At 50.1% G+C, this 24,367-nt stretch overlaps 2 protein-coding genes across 7 annotated transcripts; one reads left to right on the top strand and one right to left on the bottom strand.

Annotated features, from left to right (window-relative positions):
* Positions 1-295: 295 nt before the first annotated feature.
* Idnk (IDNK gluconokinase) lies at positions 296-9,615 on the bottom strand. Of its 6 annotated transcripts, none has more exons than XM_057787685.1 (5): positions 9,519-9,615; positions 4,853-4,883; positions 3,953-4,039; positions 1,655-1,698; positions 296-1,275 (listed from the first exon to the last, which is right to left on the bottom strand). In XM_057787685.1, the coding sequence occupies exons 1-5, from the start codon at positions 9,566-9,568 to the stop codon at positions 927-929; spliced, it is 561 nt and encodes a 186-aa protein (XP_057643668.1). In that variant the 5' UTR covers positions 9,569-9,615; the 3' UTR covers positions 296-926. The 6 variants fall into 6 exon arrangements, with proteins under 6 accessions (XP_057643668.1, XP_057643667.1, XP_057643669.1 ...); XM_057787684.1 differs by lacking the exon at positions 9,519-9,615 and adding an exon at positions 9,186-9,488; XM_057787686.1 differs by lacking the exon at positions 9,519-9,615 and adding an exon at positions 9,073-9,207.
* An 11,041-nt stretch (positions 9,616-20,656) lies between these two features.
* Positions 20,657-22,076, top strand: Hnrnpa0 (heterogeneous nuclear ribonucleoprotein A0). The gene has a single exon (XM_057787603.1). It carries the CDS (start codon positions 20,929-20,931, stop codon positions 21,820-21,822), a length of 894 nt encoding a protein of 297 aa, XP_057643586.1. The 5' UTR covers positions 20,657-20,928; the 3' UTR covers positions 21,823-22,076.
* The last annotated feature ends 2,291 nt before the right edge of the window (positions 22,077-24,367 follow it).

Here is a 24,367-nt window from a genome sequence, read left to right as displayed (position 1 = left end):
ACCAAGCAGGCAGGAAGAGTTTTTTTTTTTTTTTTTTTTTGGTTTTTCGAGACAGGGTTTCTCTGTGGTTTTGGAGCCTGTCCTGGAACTAGCTCTTGTAGACCAGGCTGGCCTCGAACTCACAGAGATCCGCCTGCCTCTGCCTCCCGAGTGCTGGGATTAAAGGCGTGCGCCACCACCGCCCGGCTCAGGAAGAGATCTTAAGAAAGACTGAGAAACCATGAATTCAGGAAGGTGGTCACCTGGGGAAAGGAAGGGAACCTGCCAGGGAGGAGCAGGGGACAAGGGCAGGGGAAGGCTGTGAAGGGGGATGAATTAAAGCAAAGCGTAATGGCAGATTATAGGACATAATGATGTATGTATGAAGATGAAGCCAGTTATGGTAATGCACACCTTTAATCCCAGCACTGGGGAGGCAGAAGCAGGTAGATCTCTGAGCTTCAGGATGCTCTACAGAGTGAATTCCAGGACAGCTAGAGCTGTTACACAGTGACACCCTGTTTGAAAACCAACGGCAGTATGGTGTGAAATGCCTGCAGTGAGTGGCTGCTTTGATTCAGGTTTCTATTGCTGAGACCAATTCCAGCGGGCCTCCAGGGTAGCATATTTCATCCATTTGTGCAGACACAAGCACAAGGCATTGTTCTTTCAAACGAGAGTGATTTCTAGCATTGATTGCACAATTTCCACTGACCATCTGGTTCCATTATACACGATTTAAGTTTAAGCTTAACTTTTACCATCCTTTCCCCTCTTCCTGGCACACCTGCAGGACACCTGCGGCACACCTGCACACCACAGACTCCTGTCCATACAGGCAAACGGTGCTCTCCAAGTACCGCAGTTTGCTTTCAATTAGGAACTTAGAATACACTGGCGAGGAGGAGCTTGAACTAGAGCGCGCCTACCCCGCAGGTGCGGAACGATTACTTCACTGGCAGAGCTTCCAGAACGGCATTGGTGATCTCCGAGAGACTTTGGTCCACACTGACCTGGATGAAGTTTTCAGGAGCTGATGGAGGCTCCAGAATGCTGAACTGGGACTGCAGTAACTCGGGCGGCATAAAATGTCCTTTTCGTTGGGACAGGCGTCTGGAAATGATCTCAAACGAGCCGCTGAGATAGACCACCAGGAACTGTTGGCCGGCCAGCCTTTCCTCTGCGGACCCGTCGCTTTTCAGGGGCCCATCGCTTCTTCCCTGTATCAAGATGTCTCTGTACATTTTCTTCAGGGCTGAACAGGCTAGAATGACATGCTGTCCCAAGGCCACATCTCTGTTTCCAAAATATAAGGAACAAGATGCACCCCACACCCAGAGGGAAAAAAAATGATGAGGGCTGCAGAATGGGGGTACTTTGTGTCAATTCTAGGTGGCGGAGTAGCCTCTGCCAATGCAAAGTGTTACTTGGAAATGGAGCCCTGAGTGCGCTCAGCCTTAAGTGGAGGTTTCACCAGTGATCTGAATGATCTTGGGTTCCAGGCATCCTCAGTTCCTTGTTAAATGGCCCCTTCCGAGCTGTTCAGAGGGCAGAGCGGACTGAGGACCTGGTTCACCTACGTCTTTGGCTCTACCCTGATGGGTGCAGCCAGTTGTAATTTCAGAAGTGATTTTCTTAACTTACTGGATTATACCAGGGCCAGATGATTTCTTACCTTACTAATATGTCATGCAAGCTGCAGAGCCATGGAATCCTGTCCTGAAATTAGAACAAGAATTAGAAGCTTTGCCGGGCGGTGGTGGCGCACGCCTTTAATCCCAGCACTTGGGAGGCAGAGGCAGGTGGATCTCTGTGAGTTCGAGACCAGCCTGGTCTACAAGAGCTAGTTCCAGGACAGGCTCCAAAACCACAGAGAAACCCTGTCTCAAAAAACCAAAAAAAAAAAAAAAAAAGAATTAGAAGCTTTCCCAGGTAAGAAACAATAGTACCATAGTCGCAATGTTAGCTCCAGAGAGACCTTAGTGGTTGTGGGAACTGGGCATGGCCAGGCTGAGGGCCATGCCCAAGACCCTACAACCACAGAAACCATTCCTTGGCTCTGGTGTCAATGGCTCTTTCATAGTAGTGTAAGTGCCCTTAAGCTACATCCTTTAAACCTCCCGCAGCCTCCCCGCTGTGTGACTGTCTCCCCTGGCCGTGATGGTCACACACCTCTTACCATAGCTAATATATCCTCCCGGTACACCTGATCAGAACCTACAGCTAGGCGTGTCTACAGCTTCCTACCCCAGCCCTTGCTTCAGTTGACCAGCCCCAACAGGGTTTCTCTGTGTAGCCTGGCTCTGTAGAGCAGGCTGGCCTTGAACTCAGAGATCCTCCTGCCTCTGCCTCTGAAGTGCTGGGGTTAAAGGTGTGTGCCACCACTGCCCCACTGAGTTAACTTCTTAATGTACCACTTGAACTTGGTCTTTCAAATTGTCTCTTGTAGTGCCTTCGTTAGCCAGGGTTTCCTACCACATTCAAGCACTGATGGGAATGGACAAGATGATGGTATTACTAAGCTTTTTTAAAATATTTTTTTTGTTTATTAAACTTTATTTTATGTGCATTGGTGTGAAGGTATCAGATCCCCTGCAACTGGATCTTCAGACAGTTGTGAGCTGCCATGTGGGTGCTAGGAATTTAACTCGGGTCCTCTGGAAGTGAAGTTAGTGCTCTTAACCACTGAGCCATCTCTCCAGCCCCTTATTAGGCTTTTTAATTTTAACTTTTGGATATATTTCTTCAAGTATGATTTTGTTTTATGTGAGTATTTTGCCTGTGTGTATATAAGCATGCTCAGGGCATGCAGTGCCCACAGGCGCTAGAAGAGGGCAGGGGAATCCCCTGGAACTGGAGTTACATACAGGCAGCTATGAGCTGCCAATGTGGGTGCTGAAACGGAACCCAGACCTCTACGAGAACAGGCAGTGCTCCTAAGCACCAAGCCACTTCTCCAGCCTCTCAGGTATATTCTCTAAAGCAGCTCCCAGGTGTGGGTAGCAGAAGGCCAGCCTTGAAGTCCCAGTGCCATCCAAGAAAGGTCTCCCCCCTTGCCTGAGATTCCATACAAGGGTTCTCACCCCCGTGCCATACCACACAACTGCCATAACCTTTTAAACGACTCAGATTTAGTTCTGGGGAGGCCTGCCTTTGGTGGTTTATCAAGACCTTCAGCTTGATGGGAAAGGATGGCCTTTGAGTGGGCGTCCCCATGGAGTGACCTAGGAGCTGAGATATTAGGAGGAGCGCAGACACAAAAGCCCCATGAGGAGGAACATGACCATGCCAGGAACTAGCTGAGAGGCTCCTGTGGAGATGGCTTGAGTGAGACCCGCCTCCATAGGCACAGATGTCTGGGTACTGGGTCCCTACCCCAGCTGATGGAACTTTGGGGGAAAGATTAGGAGGTGTGGCTTCCTGGAGGAAGTGTGTCACTGGGGGCAGGCTTTGCGGTTTTAAACGATTTGCGCTTTCCCAATGTGCTCTCCGCCTCCTGTTTCAGATCAGTTATTGAAAATCTCAGCTGTTTCCGCTATCCTGCCTTTGCTCCACCATCATGGACTCTAACCCTCTAAAACTGGAAGCCCAATTAAGTGCTTTTATAAAATGCTTCGGTCATGGTGTTTTAGCACAGCAGTAGAAAAGTAATTAAGACACCCGGCCACAGGTGATCACACCTGATCACACATTCACAAGGTTGCTGTGGCCTTGGAGTTCACCAGAACTTGGATGGTGTGGGGGAGGTGAGGGCCTGGGAGACACTTTTTAACTTCCCTGTATGAGTACAAGGGAGCCTCTGCCCACTCGGGGATTAGAGATTAAAATCCTGCAACAAACTGTGGCTGGCTGTGCACGAGATAGGGCAGAAGGTAGCTCACTCCTGGGGCTGTGTCCATGGAAAATCCAGGCTCCGGGCTAATAAAGAAGGAGGCATGATACAGAGATCCTGGACGCCCATAGCCAACATTACCTGGTCACTCAGCGGTACCCCTCTCCCCATCTTCATCCGATTCTCTTCAGAGTGGTAATCATCGGCATCATAGAATTTCCATCCCAGCTTTAGGAAGGAAGGAAAAAGTATATATAGCATCAGCAAGGCCCATGGGACAGTCACCAGGAGCTTACTGACAGGCAGGTATAGAAATCACTGGTCTGGGAGTTAAGAGCATTGCCTGCTCTTCCAAAGGTCCTGAGTTCAATTCCCAGAAACCACATGGTGGCTCACAACCATCTGTAATGAGGTCTGGTGCCCTGTTCTGGCCTGCACGCATACACACAAGACAGAATATTGTATACATAATAAATAAAAAAAAATAAGAAAAAGAAAAAAGAAATCACTGGTCTGGGGACTGGAGAGATGGCTCAGAGGTTACAAGCATTGGCCTGAGTTCAATTCCCAGCAACCGCAACCACCTGTAGTGAGATTGGATGCCCTCTTCTGGTGTGCAGGTGTACATGCAGATAGAGCGCCCATATACATAAAATTAAATAAATCTTAAAGGAAGGAAGGAGGGAAGAAGAATCACTGGTCTGAGGCTGCCCCTCTCATTATCAAGAAGAAACCTGGTTTGCCATGCAAAGGCATCAAACCATAGGTCATAAGAAAGGGAGGAAGCAGTGGACAAGAGCACAATGGAGGGCTGGAGAGATGGCTCAGAGGTTAAGAGCATTGCCTGCTCTTCCAAAGGTCCTGAGTTCAATTCCCAGCAACCACATGGTGGCTCACAACCATCTATCTGTAAAGGGGTCTGGTGCCCTCTTCTAGCCTGCAGGCATACACACAAACAGAATATTGTATACATAATAAATAAATAAATATAAAAAACCCTATTTAAAAAAAAAAAAGAGCACAGTGGATGAGAGACGTTACCTTGGAGGCCAGCAGTGTGCCCACGGTAGATCTGTGGAAAGACCAGAGATGTCTCCATTTCTGCCCTGTAGTAGGAGGCCGCTTGTTTGTTCCTGGCTGCTCAGCCCCGAAATACCCACATAGAAACTGTACTATTTGCAATACCGTTTGGCCAATAGCTTAAGCGTATTTCTGGCTAACTCTTATATTTTAAATGAACCCATCTCCATTAATCTGTGTATTTCCACCTGGCTATGGCTAACCAGAGTCTGTCCAGAGTCTGTCTCTGGCGGGGTTACGTGGCTTCTCCTGACTCCGCCTTCTTTCTCCTAGCTTTCAGTATAGTTTTCTCTGCCTAGTTCTACTCTGCCCTATCAACAGGCCAAGGCAGTTTTTTAATTTATTAACCAATAAAAAGCAACACATATAGAGAAGGACTTCCTACATCACTGCCCAATGCATGTAAGTGCCAGCTGTTTTGGGAGATGAACAGCTGTCACACTAAAATGCAGGTCCCTGTGTGGTCCTAAAGCAGAGATGCCCTTAACCCTCAATTCTAGAGATGGCCTTCACCCAGAAAGCAATGTATCAGATCTAATTAGAGCACTGAGCCAGGTGTGGTGTGCATGCCTATGATCCCAGCACGCGCAGCCCCGCAAAACAAATGAACAAACCAAAACTAGCAGCAAAGGTTTTGTCAGTAGTTAGTGTCTCACAGCTGTTTGTGGTGTCACACCTGAAATTCAGGATATGAGACATGGAGGCAGAAAGATAGTTGGTTCTAGGCTAGTGTGGATGACACACCAAGATGCTGACTCAAAAAACCCACAAAATGGGCTGGAGAGATGGCTCAGAGGTTAAGAGCATGGACTGCTCTTCCAGAGGTCCTGAGTTCAATTCCCAGCAACCACATGGTGGCCCACAATGAGATCTGGTGCCCTCTTCTGACCTGCAGGCATACATGGAGGCTGAACACTGTGTACATGATTTATAAATAAATCTTAAAAAAAACCCACAAAATGACAGGGAATCATTGCTTTATCCTATTATGTAGATGTTCATCTTTTGAGAGAGAATACTAATGGATAAAATGGTAGTTTTATTAGAGATTCAAAAGAGTTGGGTTTTTAAATTATTTATTTATTTATTTTAAAAAATACTATTTTGGGGCTGGAGAGATGGCTCAGCGGTTAAGAGCATTGCCTGCTCTTCCAAAGGTCCTGAGTTCAATTCCCGGCAACCACATGGTGGCTCACAACCATCTGTAATGAGGTCTGGTGCCCTCTTCTGGCCTGCAGGCATACACGTAGAAAGAATATCATATACATAATAAATAAATATTAAAATAAATAAATAAATAATACTATTTTGATTTGTGTTGGCCAACTAGTCAGGGGTCTGTCCTGAAGTGTATTTGATACACCGAGTGAGCAGGGACTCTAATAAAATTTAATCTCCTGCAGCACTGTGTAACATTCGGGGGGCCTATAAATGCATCAAAGCACTGCTAGTTTACTAGATACGCAGAAGGGGCTGGAGAGGTGGCTCATCGGTTAGAGCACTGGCTGCTCTTCCAGCACCCTGGGTTCGGTTCCCACATCCACATGACAGTTCATAATCATCTGCAACTCCAGTTGCAGGGGATCTGGTGCCCTCTTCTGGCTCCCTCGTACACTGTACCCATGTGGTACTCATACAGGCAGGCAAAAATAATAACAAAACAACAATCCGTACACATAAAGGACAGACCTAAAAGACAAGGTCAGTGACTCAAGAATGGTCAAGGTTAAGACAGGGTGTCTCACAGAGCATGTGAGGGAGGGCTGGGGCTCCAGTCCTCTTTCTGTCATTAAATGATTATCCCCATAGCTAACTGGGTTTCTCAGGTCCTCAGTTTGTGCAGGGGAACTGAACCACACAAGGTGTCCATTTGCCTCTAGTTTCTTCGGCCAATTAAAATAACTTTATTTTGTTTTCATGCAAGTTAGTGCGCTGTGGTGATATTGTGTTTTCATGCAAGTTAGTGCGCTGTGGTGATATTGTGTTTTTATGTAAGTTAGTGCGCTGTGGTGATATTGTGTTTTCATGCAAGTTAGTGCGCTGTGGTGATATTGTTTGTGCTTTAACAAATAAAGCCTGCCTGACGATCAGAGTGTGGAGCTAGCCACACTAGTTAGCCACAGAGGGCAGGCAATAGTGGCACACTCCTTTAATCCCAGCTCCAGAGACAGAGGCAGATGGATCTCTATGAGTTCAAGGTTGGGCTACAATGAGATTGAAGTAGTCTAAAAGAGAAACAGAACCAAGTGGTGGTGGCTCCCACCTTTAATTCCAGCACTAAGGAGGTGGAGACAGGAAGTGATATGGCTGGGCAGAGAGAGGAATAGAAGGCAGGAGCACAGGATCCAGTCTGAGGACTTGTAGACAGGACACCCCATTTGGTCTGAAGATTTAGAAGAGGTAAGAACTAATGGCTGGCTGTTTGGCTTCTCTGATCTTTCAGCTTTCACCCCCTAATATCTGACTCCAGGTTTTTATTATTAAGAGCAGTTAGATTCATGCTACAGTGTACCACACATGTGCAGTGCCCATGGAGGTCAGAAGAGGGTCTAAAACTTGGCTACAGACCATCGTGAGCCACCATGTTGAGTGCTAGGGATTGAACCCAGGTCTTCTACAAGAGCAGCCAGGGCTCTTCAGCACCCAGTTACCTTTCCAGTCACAATTCAGTCAATTTTATTGAATGTGTCACCTAGTAGTTCCCAAAAGACAAAGATGAGACCACTATGCTGTGCTGGGATTAAAGGTAAGTGCCACCACACCTGGCCAAACCAGAGTTTTGCACAGAAAAAAAAAATTATACTTACAATCAACCTAGATTAACTATGAATAAACATTAGCCACCAACTCTAGTCTAAAAGAAGAGCTAAGTTATGACAGGAAAAACTCATGTGCCCTCTCCATCCAGATCTAAACTAGAGAACCCGGATGCCGTTCACGCACAAGGGACTATGGACGACGGCAGGAACAAGGTGCAGCATGGGGCTCATAAGCAATGACTGGATTTAAGCTTACAACCCAGCTTCAGTGCCCAGGTGTCTCTCTCCCAGCAGGTTGGGCTAAAAGTCACTTTAGAAGACAGTTGGGGAGAGGGGAGGACTGAAGAAATCCAGATTTAAGTTTATTCTAGCAGACGCTGAGATGGCTTTACTACAATGTAAAATAAAGGAAAACAGCACCGCTAATGTTCTCCGGCTCATCCTTCAGTCTCCATGACAAGGACAATCAGCGCTTATTTATGGGATAGGTGCTGTTCTGGGCGAGAGAGAAAGGATCTCCAAAGGGGAAGAGGCAATGAACAGAGAGAATGGGTTTCCCAATTATACAACAGCAGGGATTTTTAGGCTCTGTGAGTTCTGTTTTGTGGTTGCTGGGACTAGATGCAGGGCTTGACAGCAGAGAATGGCAGATTGTGCCTGTGATCTCAGCACCTAGAAAACTGAGGCAGATCTCTGCCTTTGAAAGGCCAGCCTCGGTTGCATATCAAAAATCCTAGCTCAAATTAAATGCTGCTAAATAATTAATAAATTAGAACGCCTGTTGTGGGGATAAAACAGTAATTTTGGAAGCCTAAAGCTACCTTCTGGGGCTGGAGAGATGTCTCACTGGTTAAGAGTGCATCCTGCTCCTGCAGGGCGCTTGAGAGCAGTTCCCAGGACCGACCTGAAGCCCAGCTGCAGAGGATAAGATGCGTCTGCGGGCATCTGCACTCGTGTGTGTGTGTGTGTGTGTGTGTGTGTGTGTGTGTGTGTGCAGGTGCGGGCCCAAACACATACACGCAATAAAAATAAAAATTTCATTTTAAAGAGCTACCCTACCTTGCCGTTTAGAAAGTTCCTGATAGGACACAGTAACCCTTAAAAGACTCTGGTGTGGGGGCCCACAGAAGTGGGTCGCCCCACCTTGACTGAAGGTCAGAGGGCGCCCCAACGTGTGACTACGAACCTCTGGTTCACCAGTTAACATCTATTTTGTTGCCTGTAGTTGCGTGTTGCAGTTTGGTGTCTTTGGGTTATATGGGTGCAGTCCGGTGTCTATCAAACGAAATGCCTACTGCTGCTGGCTTACTTCTAAATTGGCTGCAACGGGCTAGGAAGAAACTGCATAGTTTGCAGAGTCCTGGGTTACGTTCCATACGAACATTCCAGCTTAAGCAGGAACACGATCAAGGAAGACTATACCTTGCAGGGTGATCTTCACTTTTCAATGTCTATTCGGAAAAATCCGGGAACTCACCCAGGAGAGAAACCATCTGCCCAACCAGACAGCTTTACAGACCCAGGACAAGGTTCACCTCTTGGTTTGGGACTTTGCACTCTCCCACTTGCTCGGCAAGATGCCCGAGGTCCAGGTTTGGAAGGCTGAAGCTAAAAGCTGTGGCGGGCTGCGTCTTTCCCGTAACAACTTTCCGCTCTGTACTCCAGCAGCCTCCCTCCGCCCGACCTTCATTCCCCGGCGCTAGCCACCACCAACAGGACCTCGGCTTTCATCCGTGGTAACCCTGGGGAGCGGCTAGCGGGGCAGGAGAGCAGGGGTCCTCGGCAGGGGCGGCAAAGGCAGGGCTCCCGGGGCTCAGGGCGCCCCACTGCCTCCCAGTTCCCGCCCGCCTGCGGCCTCCGCGACCTACTTCCCGGAGCCGCTCACACCCATCACCAGCAGCACCGCGGGTGCCTCCATCTCCCAGTTCTTCTATCCTCGGCACCCGCTTCCGGGACAGGTCCCGCCCGGCCCCTGACGTCACCGGTCACGCTACCCCCCCCCCCCCCCCGCTCCTGTGCCGACCGCTGGGTGGTGCAGCCAGAGGGCAGATGCTGGCATTTCCAGGTGCTGGTGCTCTACAGCCAGAAGACCACCGGGGACGCGTGGACAGTGACAGAAACATTTTACTAACAAAGACAACAATGAAAAACAAGGACGTAGAGCCAGGGAGATCTCTTTCTCTCTTTCCCCTCTCTGCCTCCCCTCCTTCTCTGCCTCCCCCTCCCTCATTCCCTCCCTCCCGCTCTCCCCACTTTCCTGAAAGCCAGTTCCACTGGACCCCTTCCACCCGTGCAAACAGCGAATCTGCGTCAGTTACTGTCTTGTGCGGGAAGTGACAGAACCCCAACTCTGCAGGGGGACTCTCACTAAACCCAGCTGGGCCAATGCTGGGCCGGTGCCTCACTGACTCTCCCAGAAGGAACCAGCCAAGCAGGCTCAGTAAAGACTTCCCGGCTAGGGCTGTGTTAATGTCTAATAACTGGGAGCTGCGGCTCTCAGTAATGTTGGCAATGAAATCAGGTGCGCGTGAGAGTTGGACGTGAGGGGCCGTCCATCCACGTGAACTTCTTCCTGAGAAAGCAAGACTTTGGAACTCTCCCTTAGTCCACAGGCTTCACCCACAGCGACCGCCAGCCAGAGCCTCTCTAAGGACAACAGAAGGTGCTGGAGACACATGAATGAATCACCAAGGAGCAAAGCTTCCTCACACAGTCCCAGAGGTAAAATCAGTCTTCCGAACAAGCTTTTTCTCAGGTTCTAAATGTTGGAATGACCCCAGGCCTTGTCTCAAGACAGCTTCTCTATTACAGGCTTTTGCTATGTGATGTTATCTTGTGTGTTTAAGTACTATGTGTAATTAGATCTTTATCCCTGATCTCCGTACATCCATTTGCTTACTGAACTCTTAGATTATCTAATTAGAGACTTAATATTAACAAGACAAAATCCATAAGTATGCTGCTCTCCTCTCTGAGCCTTCCACACTTTAGACAATGAACCTGCTTTCCCCGTGGTTGGTCGTCTGACCATGCTTTAATCTTACACCCTCATCGAGACCATCAGCAAATTCCTTTACCCCTGCCATCCCAGTGTGTTTGAACTCATCGTTACTTCTCGTGTCTTCTTCCCCAAGCTTGGTTCCCAGAATCCTCCCCTCTTCCCACAGGGCTGAAGGAGACTGCTGCTGATTTTCTCGCATCTGCCCAACTGTCCAGATTCGCATAGAAGCCATTCATTTTCATTTTTATAATTTATTTGTTTTTGTTTTTTCGAGACAGGGTTTCTCTGTGTAACAGTCCTGGCTGTCCTGGAACTCTCTTGGGAGACCAGGCTGGCCCCGAACTCACTGAGATCTGCCTGCTTCTGCCTCCCAAGTGCTGGGATTAAGGGCAGGTGCCATCACCACCCAGCATAAATATTTACTTTTAATTATGTTTGTGCATGTGTGTGTGTGGGTATGTGCTCATAAGTGCAGTGCATGTATAGATCAGAAGAGGGCGTGGAGTCCCTGAAACTGGAGTGTGGTTGTGAACCACTCCATTAGGGGTACAGTTCTGGGAGCCCAACGTGGGTCCTTCCTACTTAGCCTTTTCTTCAACTGCAGATTTTTAAGTTTTTTTTCTTCTTAGTTTTTCAAGGCAGGGTTTCTCTGTATATCCCTGACTGTCCAGGAACTCACTCTGTAGACCAGGCTGGCTTCGAACTCACAGATCCACCGGCCTCTGCCTCCCGAGTGCTGGGATTAAAGGCGTGCGCCACCACTGCCACCACCAGGTCAAGGGTATTATCCTTATTTGTGTGAGTCGTGACATTAAAACGGCTATGGAACTTTAAGGCCAAGAGAGGCATCTATATAAAGCTGTTGAGCTTGGACAAGCATGCTGTTTACAACCAAGCAGTTTCAGACAGGCAGAGAGTAGGGTTGGTGGGGTGGGTGATGGTCAAGGGAGAGGCGTCTACCACAGTGGGGCCTTTCAATGACGTACTAGTCACGTGATAATTTTACTTCCGCCCTAAAGCTGACCACAAAGGGCACAGCATTAGCAAGCACACACATCTGACACTGCCCAAGATGCTTTTTTTTTTTTTTTCATTCTTGGCAAACCACTTTAAAAACATTTACAACTTTAAATATGAAGGCTGTAATTTCTTGAAACTTCTCACCTTGCTCCTTCAGTCCTTGTCATCAGGAGGGATCCCCAATTCTTCATCTGTCCATTGTGAAGGATCTGGATATGAAAAGTGGCCCAGCACAGCGTCCGAGTCATGCCAAAAGCGCCAGAGAATCCAGAACCACATGAGTGAGCTTAAGAACTCACCATAGATCACCTGTTTCCGGGTAAGCTGGGGAAATTCCCTGTACTTGGGTGGAATATGCACCCCACCGCCAGCATAACGACTCCACCTTCTCCAGCCTCCGAAGCGACCGAAAGGTGCCAGCCGCGTCAGCGTAGACATAGTAGTGGCGAACGGAGAGCGATCTGCAGCTCCCCAAGATGCTTTTTGACCTCAGAGTTCAACCCCAAACTTTCCTAGAGATGTTTCCTAGGAGGCAGTCTGAGTAAGGCAAGCGTAGGAAGTGAGGCCTCTCCTTTCCAACCATGTAGCCAAATGGCTCCTAGTAAGGACTCACATGGTGGGATTATTTTCTGATTGTTTTTTTTTTTTGTTTTTTTTTTTTTGGTTTTTCAAGACAGGGTTTCTCTGTGGTTTTGGTTCCTGTCCTGGAACTAGCTCTGTAGCCCAGGCTGGTCTCGAACTCACAGAGATCCGCCTGCCTCTGCCTCCCAAGTGCTGGGATTAAAGGCATGCGCCACCACCGCCCGGCTTTTCTGATTGTTTTAGAGACAGGAAGACAGGATTTCTCTGTGTAGCCCTGGTGGTTCTGGAACTCCCACTATAGACCAGGATGGCCTTGAACTCAGAGATCCACTTTCTTCTGCTTCCCGAGTTCTGGGATTAAAGGTGTGGACCACTACTGCCTGAAATCGTAATTTTCTGAAAATTTTAATTTGCCTTTTGTTCCACCATTTTCCCGCGGTATTCTGGGAAAGCCCTATCTACTGCTTTCTTTTGTACTGCCATTGATCAGCAGAGCCAGAGCGAAAAGACAGCAGTTCATGTATCTGCTTTTTGATTTTTGACAACTTCAGCTTGTTAAATTGCCAACGGGGGGGGGGGGGGGGGTTTGGGGGATTTCCCCAGAGAAATAGGAAAAGAGATAAAAGCCAGGCCCTGTGAAGCCTCTACTGCGAAGAGTGGTTTGTTAGACAAAGGCAGGCTCCCTGAGGAGCAGGCACCTCAGGAGCGGGGGACCAGGACTGGCCCCTTTGAGTGGCCAGAAATGCAGCCGGCCCTCTGTGGAGCAGCTTTGCAGTGCAGGGTGGAAGTGAGTTTCTGGGCCTCAGAAGGAGGGAGTGGAGTTTGAAAAGCGGTACAGCCACCTCTGGGTGAAGGACCATGAGGTTTTGGACAAAATGATCTGCAGTAACCAGTCAAGAACCACTCAGAACCAAAGTTCGGAGGACTCTTCCTAAATGTGTTTTGTGGGGGATCCGCCAAAGACGGCATGGGTTTAAGCCAATAGAAAGTCTTTACTAGCTGGCCAGCTACATTAGGTGTTCCAGATCCCAGCATAGCACCAAGCCTCTCTCATAGAGAGAGCTTTTAAACACACAAACCATGTTCTGGGTTGACACACCTCAGTTAACAAGAACAGTGAGCCAGAAGCAGAACTGTGGAAACCAAAGGCAAGGTTAGTACTTTAGAGACTTTCCCAGAGCTGTGCCTTATCAGCTTCCTCATCCTCCAGTCAAACCTGGCTGTGGCTGGCATCTAGCTCTCTGGCTCCCACCTCCTGCTCAGGAGGCAGCAGGAGGTGCTCAAGGGCCAGAGTCTGGACACCCAGCTCTGCTCCGGATGTCACCAACCACTCTGAAGCTGTATGGTGAATGTCTTTTTGTGCCTCGGGTTCCTTATTGATTCTGCGTAGGACAACGCCTGCCTTGCAGAGGCACGTGGCGGACCCTGTAAAAGTGCGCTCCGTGTTGACAGTGCTGAGACACGCAGTGGCTGCTCAGCTCCTCCAGAAGCTGTTACCATAGTAACCAGAAAGAGGGTGTGGGGCTGGGGTATGTGAAAAGCCCTTATGCTGTGACCTCACGAGGTGCTCCGTTCCATGCGGACCTGGGCTCAGCCTGTGACCTTCCCTCAGCTCCATCCCAGGAATTTCCACTAGCTGTTGTCTCCTCTCTGTCTGATGTTATTATCTCAGGGTCCCCCTGAAATCTGCTGTCTATCCCCCTTCTGTCTCCCATCCGTCTCTCTTTTTTGTCTCTCTCATTCTCCCCTTCTCTATCCTTCCCTTCCTCTCTCCCTCTTTTTCTTCCTACTGATTTGCTTTCAGGTTTTTATTGTTTAGAACATTTATTTGGGGATGGGAGTTTGCACATGTCACAGTTTGAGGAGAGCTTGTGGGTGCCGGTTCTTTCCTTCCATCTGTGGGTCCTGAGAATTGAACTGTGGTTGTCAGGCTTGGAAGCAAGCACCTCTACTCTCTGAGCCGTCTTGCTGGACTCTGTTTTCAAGTTTGTTTTTCTTTAATTAAAAAAAAAAACTTTTATGTACATTAGCATTTTGCCTGCATGTGTGTCTTTGCAAGGCTGTCAAATCCCTGGAAACTGGAGTGTGAGCTACCATGTGGTTGCTGGGAATTGAACCTGGGTCCTCTGGAAGAGCAGCCAGTTCTTTCAACCACTACCTCTTCAGTCCCTGTTTTCAGTCTTTAAGAAGACTCTCCCTAAGTCATCGGACCTCAGCCCTACACAGAGAACTGCAGGCATCAGAGGATGCTGAGAGGGAGAGGTGGTGTGAGTTCAAGAGCTAGTTCCAGGACAGGCTCCAAAGCTACAGAGAAACCCTGTCTCGGAAAACCAAACCAAAGAAGGGAAGCCTCAGGGTAGAAGAATAGGGGACAATCAGCAAAATGAACCCGCTTCTGTAGACCAGGCTGGCCTCAAAACTCAGAGATCCGCCTGCCTCTGCCTCCCAAGTGCTGGGATTAAAGGTGTGCACCACCACTGCCCGACTCATACACTGCGTGAGTCCTGCAGAATGGAACTTACACAGAAATCAATTTCTCACACTTCTGGAGGCTAGAAGTGCAAGATGGAGACAGAGCTGAAAGTGGGTCTTGGTGGACCCGCTTCTGAGTTTGTAGACGGCCACCTTTCCCCGGGTTCTCACATGGCCTCTTTTCTTGCCAGTGCAGAGATCTCAACATCTCTCTTTTCATAAGCATATTCTAGCCCTATCAGGTTATAGTCCCGATTATGACCTCATGTATCTTTCCCCACAACTGGCTCAAACTGGACTCAGCCTAGAGGGGCCAGGAGAGAGGCAAAGCTTTTCACTAGGTTCTGATTCCCTCCAACACCTTGAACATTTCCTGCATTTCCATGCCCCATACTTAGGGTTTTGCCTCTTGAAGCTGACATGAGAATCAAGAGCAAAAATCCCCAACTACATCAGCGTGGTTCATTCACCAACAAAGCAGTGGTTCAGTTTCATGTCCACAGTGCTTCCTGGAAAGCGGTTCTCAGACTGGAAGAGCTGCAGTAGCTGTGTTAGTTAATTGTGCCTGTGACAGAACACAGGACCTACGCAATGAGGGAAGAGTTCATTTTGGCTCACAGTTCTAGGGGATCTAGTCCGTCTCCGTCATGGCGGGAGGGAGAACGAGAGACAGCTGGCAACAGGGCCTCTGCAGTCAGGAAGGAGAGAGTCGGGATGAAAGCTGGGGCTCAGCTGGTGCTAGCCTGGATCATTCAATCCAAGTTCCCAGTCCCTGAGTGGGTTCTACCCTCTAATAATGTGTTAGTTCACTCCTTGGTTAGCTTTTTTCTAGAAACATCCTCACAGACTAGATGACCTAGTTTTACCTAGGTCATTCTAAATCCAGTCAAGTTCATGATAAGGATTAACCACCATAGATGGGTGTGGTGGTGCACACCTTAAATCCTAGCAGATCTAGGGAAGCAGAAGCAGACAGGTCTCTGTGAGTTCAAGGCCTGATTTATGTAGAGAGTTCCAGGATAGTTAGGGCTGTGTAAAGAGACCCTGTCTGAAAAATAAATAAGATTAACCATCATACCAGGTGATCTCACAATCTCTTTATGTCCTTTGGGCAAAGCTGCCCATTTATGGGACACCATCTGATTCGGGGGACACCATGAACAACAGAGGTGGCAGAAGCAAACTGTGCCGGGTGTGACATGAGCTTGGGAATTGGCTTTGACTCTCTGGGAATCTAGAGGAGAGGGCTTCTGCCACTCACAAATGAGACACAGAGGTTGATACTCCGTGTTTTGATTTTTCCTTTATCAAATACAAAGATTAAAACTGGGGTCAAGCAGTAGGTGTTTCCTCTGCATCTACAGTCACGCATTGCTAAGCCACGGGGATGTGTAACTTTCCAAGGAGTGCTTCATTAGGTGATGTCAGTGTGCAAACACCACAGAATTACTCACACTAACTCTTGACAGCTCCAGAGTCGCTAGGGGGTAAAACCTTATGGGACTGCTGTTGTTTATGCTAATGATTGACAGAAACACTACAATTATCCTCAGATGCAGTTAGCTAGGCACATTAATGATATCAAAGTGACAGTCTCTTCCTTGGATTCTTAAATATTTAAAGCAAAGGAATTCATGAAGATGTGGACATGGTTGATTCCACTTCCAGTATTGTAATTCTTTGGCTTAACTCTTTATGTACAAGAAAGCAGGATGGTACAGATAATGATGGAGTTTGGCCAACTTAATGTGGTGGTAGCCTTGGTTTCTTCAGTGGAAAGACTGGTGTATGATATGTCACATGATGCTAACTCTGAGAAGACATCTCCACACCCTGCACAAGGAACCAACAACAAACCAAATTCAAGATATTATGGGGTCCGACTTAGTGAACCGGTAAGTTTTATTGGGGTTACTGATAGAAGCAGATGTCCCTCAACACCTGCATCACCAAATGGCCACCCCAGAACAGGAGACAGCTCAGGGAAGCCAGGAGCCCGGAGCGCATCACATAACATTCTGGGGCAGGCAGTTCTGGAGACTGTCTTCCCAGGGCAGTTCTGCTGGTCTCTTCTCTCAGCAGAACTCACTGCCCATATATCCTGGGGCACGGCAGGAATGTTAGGGAACCTGGGGGATGGGGTGGATTTCAGGGACTTCCTGAAGTTACTGAGTTATTTACTTCCTGAGCTTGAGGGGCTTCCCTGCAGGTCAGAAAGCTCCACCTGTGTCTGAAGGTCTTCCCTCAAAGGTGGAAGACTTCATCCGGGAGAAAATTGTTATTCGACAGAACTTTTCACGATCCTTGTAAAGATTCAGAAAGATGAGGCTGTGGTTCTCAACCTTCCTGATGCTGTGACCTTTAACAGAACTCATGCTGTGGTGACCCCAACCATACAATTATTTTTGTTGCAACTTCATAGCTGTAATTTTGCCACAGTTATGAATTGTAATGTAAGGGCTGGAGAGATGGCTCGGAGGTTGAGGGCACTGGCTGCTCTTCCAGAGGTCCTAAGTTCAATTCCCAGCAACCACATGGTGGCTCACAACCATCTGTGCTGAGATCTGGTGCCCTCCTCTGGCGTGCGGGCATACATCGAGATAAAGAAAAAAAGAAAAAAAATGAATTGTAATGTAAAATCTGTGTTTTCTGATGGTCTTAGGCAACCCTAAAGGGGTTATGACCCACGAGTTGAGAACCACTGGTCTAAGGCATTAAGACTCCAGTGGACATCTTCAAGACAAGTAGAGCCCAGGGAGCTCCTTGATACTCTGAGCTTGTCTCCTGGCGCTCAGCTCTAGCTTTAGTTACAGGGGTGTGAAGCCCAGCTTTCACATGAGGATTGTTGCTGGTCGACCATCTCTACCACCTGTGGCCAGTTAGCCGGCTGGAGGCTCCTTTGGCACCACACAGCACAGGAATTGTGGATAGCTGAGAAGCCTGGGCAGCACGCAGGTGGGAGCCTCAGTGGGTGGCGCCCTCTAGCGTCTGTCCCCTTGCAGGCCCAGTATCTGAGGCTTCAGCTGCGAGCAGCTGGGAGGCTCGCTCTCAAAGACCAGCCCGCTAACAGCTCAGGGGTCGCTGCTGCCTGCTGCCCCCATCATCCTGTTACCAGGTCGGCCACCACTAGAACAGAGTAAGGAAAGATCACGAGAGAAACTTTCCTGGGGTGACGCACCATGTGAGCCTGAGCATCCAGCTTACAATGGCTAGTGCTGCCCTTCTGGTCTAGGAGGAAATAGTGGCGGGTCTTCTAGAGTTTACCGAGACCTGTAATAAAGTCTGGCAAAATGTCCTCTAAGGCTCAGGGAACACTGTGTGGGGACCTAAGAGCCGGAAGATAGAAGGGACAGTGGAAGCCATCTTCTCACACGGCCACCACAGTACACACTGACAGCGGCTATGGAGGCCCCTGGGAGGTCTGTACAAGAATGGGCCCGGGGGACTGGAGAGATGGCTCAGAGGTTAAGAGCACTAGCTGCTCTTCCAGAGGTCCTGAGTTCAATTCCCAGCAACCACATGGTGGCTCACAACCATCTGTACTGAGATCTGGCGCTCTCCTCTGCCGTGCGGGCATACATCGAGGCAGAATGTTGTATACATAATAAATAAATCTTAAAAAAAAAAAAAAAAAAAAAAAGAATGGGCCCGGGGCTGGGCGGTGGTGGCGCACGCCTCTAATCCCAGCACTTGGGAGGCAGAGGCAGGCGGATCTCTGTGAGTTCGAGACCAGCCTGGTCTACAAGAGCTAGTTCCAGGATAGGGTCCAAAGCCACGGAGAAACCCTGTCTCAAAAAACCAAAAAAAAAAAAAAAAAAAAAAGAATGGGCCCGGCACAGGAACTCGCGCGTTCCTGGTCTCACTTTTGACTTATTTGCTACGAGCAGATTCAAGAAGAGAGAACTGATGCCTTGTGTGCCCCTGGTGACCCCACCAGGCTCAAATGGATAGTTCCAATCCAATAGTCAAAAGATCAACCTGGCTAGCTGGGTGGTGAAGAGAGAACTGATGCCTTGTGTGCCCCTGGTGACCCCACCAGGCTCAAATGGATAGTTCCAATCCAATAGTCAAAAGATCAACCTGGCTAGCTGGGTGGTGGTGGTGGTGCATGCCTTTAAGCCAGCACTTGGGAGGCAGAGGCAGGCGGATCTCTATGAGTCTGCCAAAAAAAAAAAAAAACGGGGGGGGGGGAGAATAAGGAAGAGATGGGCGATAGCTTGGCAGGGAAGGGAGAAAGTCATCAGAAATGTCATAAAAACAGACCTCAGAAGAGTACTGGCAGCAGAAGCCCTGGGTTTGAGTCCCAGGACCCACGTGACACAATCCTCTAACTGCAGTTACAGGAATCTGGGCACCAAAACAGCTCCTTCCCTCCAGTTTCCTGCTGCTGTTATGTCCATGTTTTAGCCTTCCCGTTCCCAAACGCTGTCAAGCCCACTCCCCCATTTCTATCAAACCCTGGCATGCAAATTTTGGGCAGTATCTTTAAAACATTTCACTACTTAAGCAAAACACATTTTCTTTGTTGTAGGTAGCGCTTATCTGTGGACACCTAGTACAGTGACGAATTATCTAGTTACAAGGGTGATGTGCTAGAAGCTGTCCATCTTTATGAAGCCGGCAAGCCAGTGGAGAGAGGCAGGGCTGCATCGAAACAGGGGCGAAGGGGAGGAAAGTGAGGGGAACGTGAGCGTTGGGGACACAGATCTAGTGAAATTGGGTTTAATTCCCAAACGGGGGATGGCGGTGAGCATGGAGCAAGTGTTCAACTTTGCCGGGCGGTGGTGGCGCACGCCTTTAATCCCAGCACTCGGGAGGCAGAGGCAGGCGGATCTCTGTGAGTTCGAGACCAGCCTGGTCTACAAGAGTTAGTTCCAGGACAGGCTCCAAAACCACAGAGAAACCCTGTCTCGAAAAACAAAAACAAAAAAAATGTGTTCAACTTCTTCGCTTGGGAGGCTAATGTCCCGCGAGTTCGAGGCCAGCAGGGGCTAGATAAAGCCCGGCTCAAAAACTTGAGCGGGCAGCGCATAGATGGGGCGGATTAAACAAACGAGCACTGGCTGGCGTGCACGGAGCATGTCTGTCTGCAGGAGCCTGCAGCAGGGGACAGGACAGAGAGCATCGCTAAGGCCACCGCGGGCCGGGGCTCGGGCCCTGTCCAGGTCCCCCGGTCCGAAGGGCTTTTGGAATTGTCACTCCACTCAGGCTCGCTTCTGGCACGGGGCTGAGCCACGCTAGTTTATCCGGGCCACCAGCCCACCCTAAACGGCCAGTAACCGCCTTCGGGGCAGGCCTCGGCCCTCCATCTTTGCGCCCCGGGAGGGGAGCCGACGCCAGGCGCGGGCCCGTCCCAACAGACAAGGTTTCAAAAAGCCCGCGCGGGGACCTGGGGCAGATCCGTTGGGAACGGCCAGCAGCGCCGCGAGGGCGCGCGAGGACGAGGCGTGCGGGCGGCGGCGGCCGACTCCGCACAGGCGGCGCCGGGCCAGCGCGTAAGAGGAGCGCGCCCGTCCCGCGGCAGACGGAAGCGGGTCCGAGAGCCCGGCGGTGATTGGCTGTCCGGACACGTCCCTCAAGGGGCTGGCGCGAAGGCCACTGCGGAGTCGGGCCGGGGCTTCCGGCGAGGGGAGGGAGGCGAGGCTGCGGGAACAGCCGCGCGGCCGAGAGGAAACGCTCGGCGGCTGCGCGCCGAGGGCTCGGGCGGGCCTGCCCCGGGGCCGTGCGGCTTCGCGCGGACCGCGAGCGCGGAGGCGGAAGGCCCGGCGGACGCCCCGCGGAGCGAGGCCCGGACGAGGGCGCGGAGGGCGGGGCGGCCGCGGCCTAGAGCGGCGCTGCGGCGCGGGGGGGCGGGACGAAGGCGAGCGCGGAGCCGATTGGCCGGCGGCCCGACGTCGCGCGTGACGCGCCGCGCGGGGAGGGTGCGCGCGCCTTCAGCGGCCTCTTTGTGTGGTGCCCTGGCAGGGGAGCGGAGGTGGCGGCCGCGGCTGCCCTGGTGGGGTTCCAGCGTCCTCGGCTCGCCCTCGGGCCGCCAGCGCGCCCCTTCCCTCCCCCTCCCGCCCCTCTCCCCGCCGGCAGCGGCGGCGGCGGCGACGACGGCGGCGGCCGGGCCCGGGCTCTGACGGCAGAGGCCTCGGCGACCGCTAACGGCGACGGCGACGCCGCGGAGCGCGCAGGGCGGGGGCAGGGCCCGGGTGGCCGACATGGAGAACTCGCAGCTCTGTAAGCTCTTCATCGGCGGCCTGAACGTGCAGACGAGCGAGTCGGGGCTGCGCGGCCACTTCGAGGCCTTCGGGACGCTGACGGACTGCGTGGTGGTGGTGAACCCCCAGACGAAGCGCTCCCGCTGCTTCGGCTTCGTCACCTACTCGAACGTGGAGGAGGCGGACGCCGCCATGGCCGCGTCCCCGCACGCGGTGGACGGCAACACGGTGGAGCTGAAGCGCGCCGTGTCGCGGGAGGATTCGGCGCGGCCCGGCGCGCACGCCAAGGTGAAGAAGCTGTTCGTGGGCGGCCTCAAGGGCGACGTGGCGGAGGGCGACCTGATCGAGCACTTCTCGCAGTTCGGCGCCGTGGAGAAGGCCGAGATCATCGCCGACAAGCAGTCGGGCAAGAAGCGCGGCTTCGGCTTCGTCTACTTCCAGAGCCACGACGCGGCCGACAAGGCGGCGGTGGTCAAGTTCCACCCGATCCAGGGCCACCGCGTGGAGGTGAAGAAGGCGGTGCCCAAGGAGGATATCCACGCGGGCGGCGGGGGCGCGCGGGCGGCGCGGGGCGGGCGCGGCGGCGGCCGGGGCCGCGGCGGCGGCGGCGGCGGCCGAGACCAGAACGGGCTGGCCAAGGGCGGCGGCGGCGGCTACAACAGCTACGGCGGTTACGGGGGCTACGGCGCCTACGGGGGCGGCGGCGGCGGCTCGTACGGCGGCAGCGACTACGGCAACGGCTTCGGTGGCTTCGGCAGCTACAGCCAGCACCAGTCCTCGTACGGGCCGATGAAGGGCGGCGGCGGCGGCGGCAGCTGGGGCGGCCGCAGCAACAGTGGACCGTACAGAGGCGGCTACGGCGGCGGCGGCGGCTACGGCGGAGGCTCGTTCTAGAAGCCGGCTTGCGGATGCCGGGCGGCGGCGGCGGCGCTTCTCCCCTCCGCGCCCGCCCCAGGTGCCCTCGGGGGAGCCGCTTACCCGGGGGGGACACCCCCCCTCTGCCTGCCTGTCTCCCCCTGAAGGTGGACTCGGCCCCACACACACATTTTTGTGTTACAGTCATTGATGGACTCTATTTTTTTATTATTACTTGGACCTTGGTCGTTTTTATACTAGCAAAAATGTCTTGTTTTAATTTGTGTTTTTTTGGGGGGTGGGGGTGGGAGGGAGTGAACTTGCTCATTCTGTAGCAAAACCTGGGTGGGGGTTGGGCGGGGGGTAGTTTACTTTGTTGTAAGGACTTGATACCTGGCTACAGCGTTTTCTATGAAACCTACTTGGATCCCATGCCTGGAATTTGGAAGCATATGTAAAAAATCATTTTTACGTTTTATTTTTAATAAATCATTGTGTTTGACCGTACATGTCTAACATTTTTTTTCCTAGGATCCACCCCTTACCGTTTTCAAGGATATTTTTGTTTTTGATGTGTACTTTGACAAACTTAAAAGGAGGTCTTGTGGGTTATTTTTTTCTTCCCGTTGCCCAGCTAGTGATGTGTTGACTTTACCCCTTAGAGTCAAAACTTTTTGAAGTGGTGGATGTGACTGTTTAAAGTTTCTGTGCATCCATCCATCGCCTTGTAATAAGCGATTAAGCTTATCATCTTGACATGGTTGGTCACTTCTTTCTATGAGAATTTACTTCAGAATATGTACTGTGTAGTTTTAAAGGAAATAGTTTGTGTTTAAGCATGTGTTCTCATTCATATAAAACTGTTGAAAACTTTTTTAGATGGCCTAGTTTCATCCTTATTGGTTTGTCTGTAATGAATGGTTACAAATAAGGGTTATGTTTACCCGAACACTAGGTGATTTTTTTTTTCCCGGAGCAGGTTTAAAAATGTTTTTTTTCCTAGATCTGAACTTTGTCCTTTTAAGTCCAGCCTGTGTAGCGCCATCTACTGGTTGAGTGGCAGTATAGCTGCAAGACAGTTGGTTAAAGACATGATTTGTTGAGGACAATTTCATCAGATTTAGCAGTTTGCCATCAGAAATCTGCAGACTTGAAAGTTCCACATTTCCGTGTAACTGCGATGGGCTTCACAGGAATGTAGTCAACAGCCCTTATCAGTCTCTTTCTACATGAGATTTGAAAATGTAAACTGCTATGCATAGCTCGGGCAGTAGCCCCAAACTGCTCTGACAGCTACTGAAGCAGCTATGTGTACTGGGGTTTTAGGTGCAAGCTGTAAAACAAAATATATGTATTCTGCTTGGTTAACGTGTATTTGTAGCCCTTCATGCAATAGAGTTCAAGTTGTTGTTTATAAACAAGAAAAAACAAAAAAAAAACCTGATAATAGGAGAAAATTGCCTTCCTGGATAGAAACATAGAATAGAAACGTTTATGGATATCACAAATAAAGAATTCAATTCTTTACATGATTGAGTGAGAGTATGTATAATCTGGTGGGTGGGTTCAGTACCAGTTAACTTTCTGGGTTTAATGGTATGGTAAGCTTTTGTGACTTGGAGTTTGAAAGCCCAAAGCCTTATGTATGGTGGCAATATTTCAACGTTGAGAGCCCTCCCTACATTTTGTCATGGTGTAATTTCTATGATCTGTAATTACTAAGGCTCTTAAGTAAAAGGACGTGGATGGTAGATTAGTTTGCTCAGTTACTCTAATGAATGATGGCCGATGCTTGGTTCAAATATTTAGCACCTCTAATGGCTAAGGGTCTGCACATGGAAGTAAAAAAATGGGATGAAATTCTTTCGTAAATTTCTGCTTGAACTTTTTACTCACAAGACTACTTGGAAGATTTAATGCAGTTTTTTAAAATTTATTAAAGATTTCTGCCTCCTCCCCGCCACCACCTCCCATTCCCTCCCCCTCCCCCAATCAAGTCCCCCTCCATCGTCAGCCCAAAGAGCAATCAGGGTTCCCTGCCTTGTGGGAAGTCCAAGGACCACCCACCTCCATTCCGGTTAATGCAGTTTTTTTTTGGGGGGGGGAGGTGCCTCGAAGTTACAGGAAATGATTTAAAGCTATTGATATGTGCTATCTCTACGTTTGCTTATTTTTGGTGAAAAGATTCTGAGTTAGCCGGTAGGAATTGTGAAGATTGTCACACAAGACTGTCATTTTTACCTTGGGAAAGGTGACTTGAAAAGTAGTGGACAATTCGCCGTGACATCTAGTTGAACAGTATGCCAGGAAAAAGGAAACGTTTTGAAGCACTTATGTGTTTCCCTGGCTGCAGGGGGAGCTCTAGACTCTGAAGGGAGTCCTTGAAGCTGGCTGACGGGAGGTGGTGGTTATGTTTTATGTTTGAATAGAATCCAACTTCAAAGATGAAATTGCCCCAATTCCTTGCATTTCAGAATCTGTAAATTCTAAAGTAGTCATTAGTTAAAAGTTTGGGAGATCTTTATGTTGATTTTGTGTGAGTGTGTGTTTTAAGTCTGGAGGTCAGAGGACGTTTTGTGCAGGT

Source organism: Chionomys nivalis, chromosome 13 (assembly GCF_950005125.1).
Source record: "Chionomys nivalis chromosome 13, mChiNiv1.1, whole genome shotgun sequence".
Taxonomy (NCBI): domain Eukaryota; kingdom Metazoa; phylum Chordata; class Mammalia; order Rodentia; family Cricetidae; genus Chionomys; species Chionomys nivalis.
Note: the sequence above shows the minus strand (reverse complement) of the source record. Positions and strands in the feature narration are given on the sequence as shown.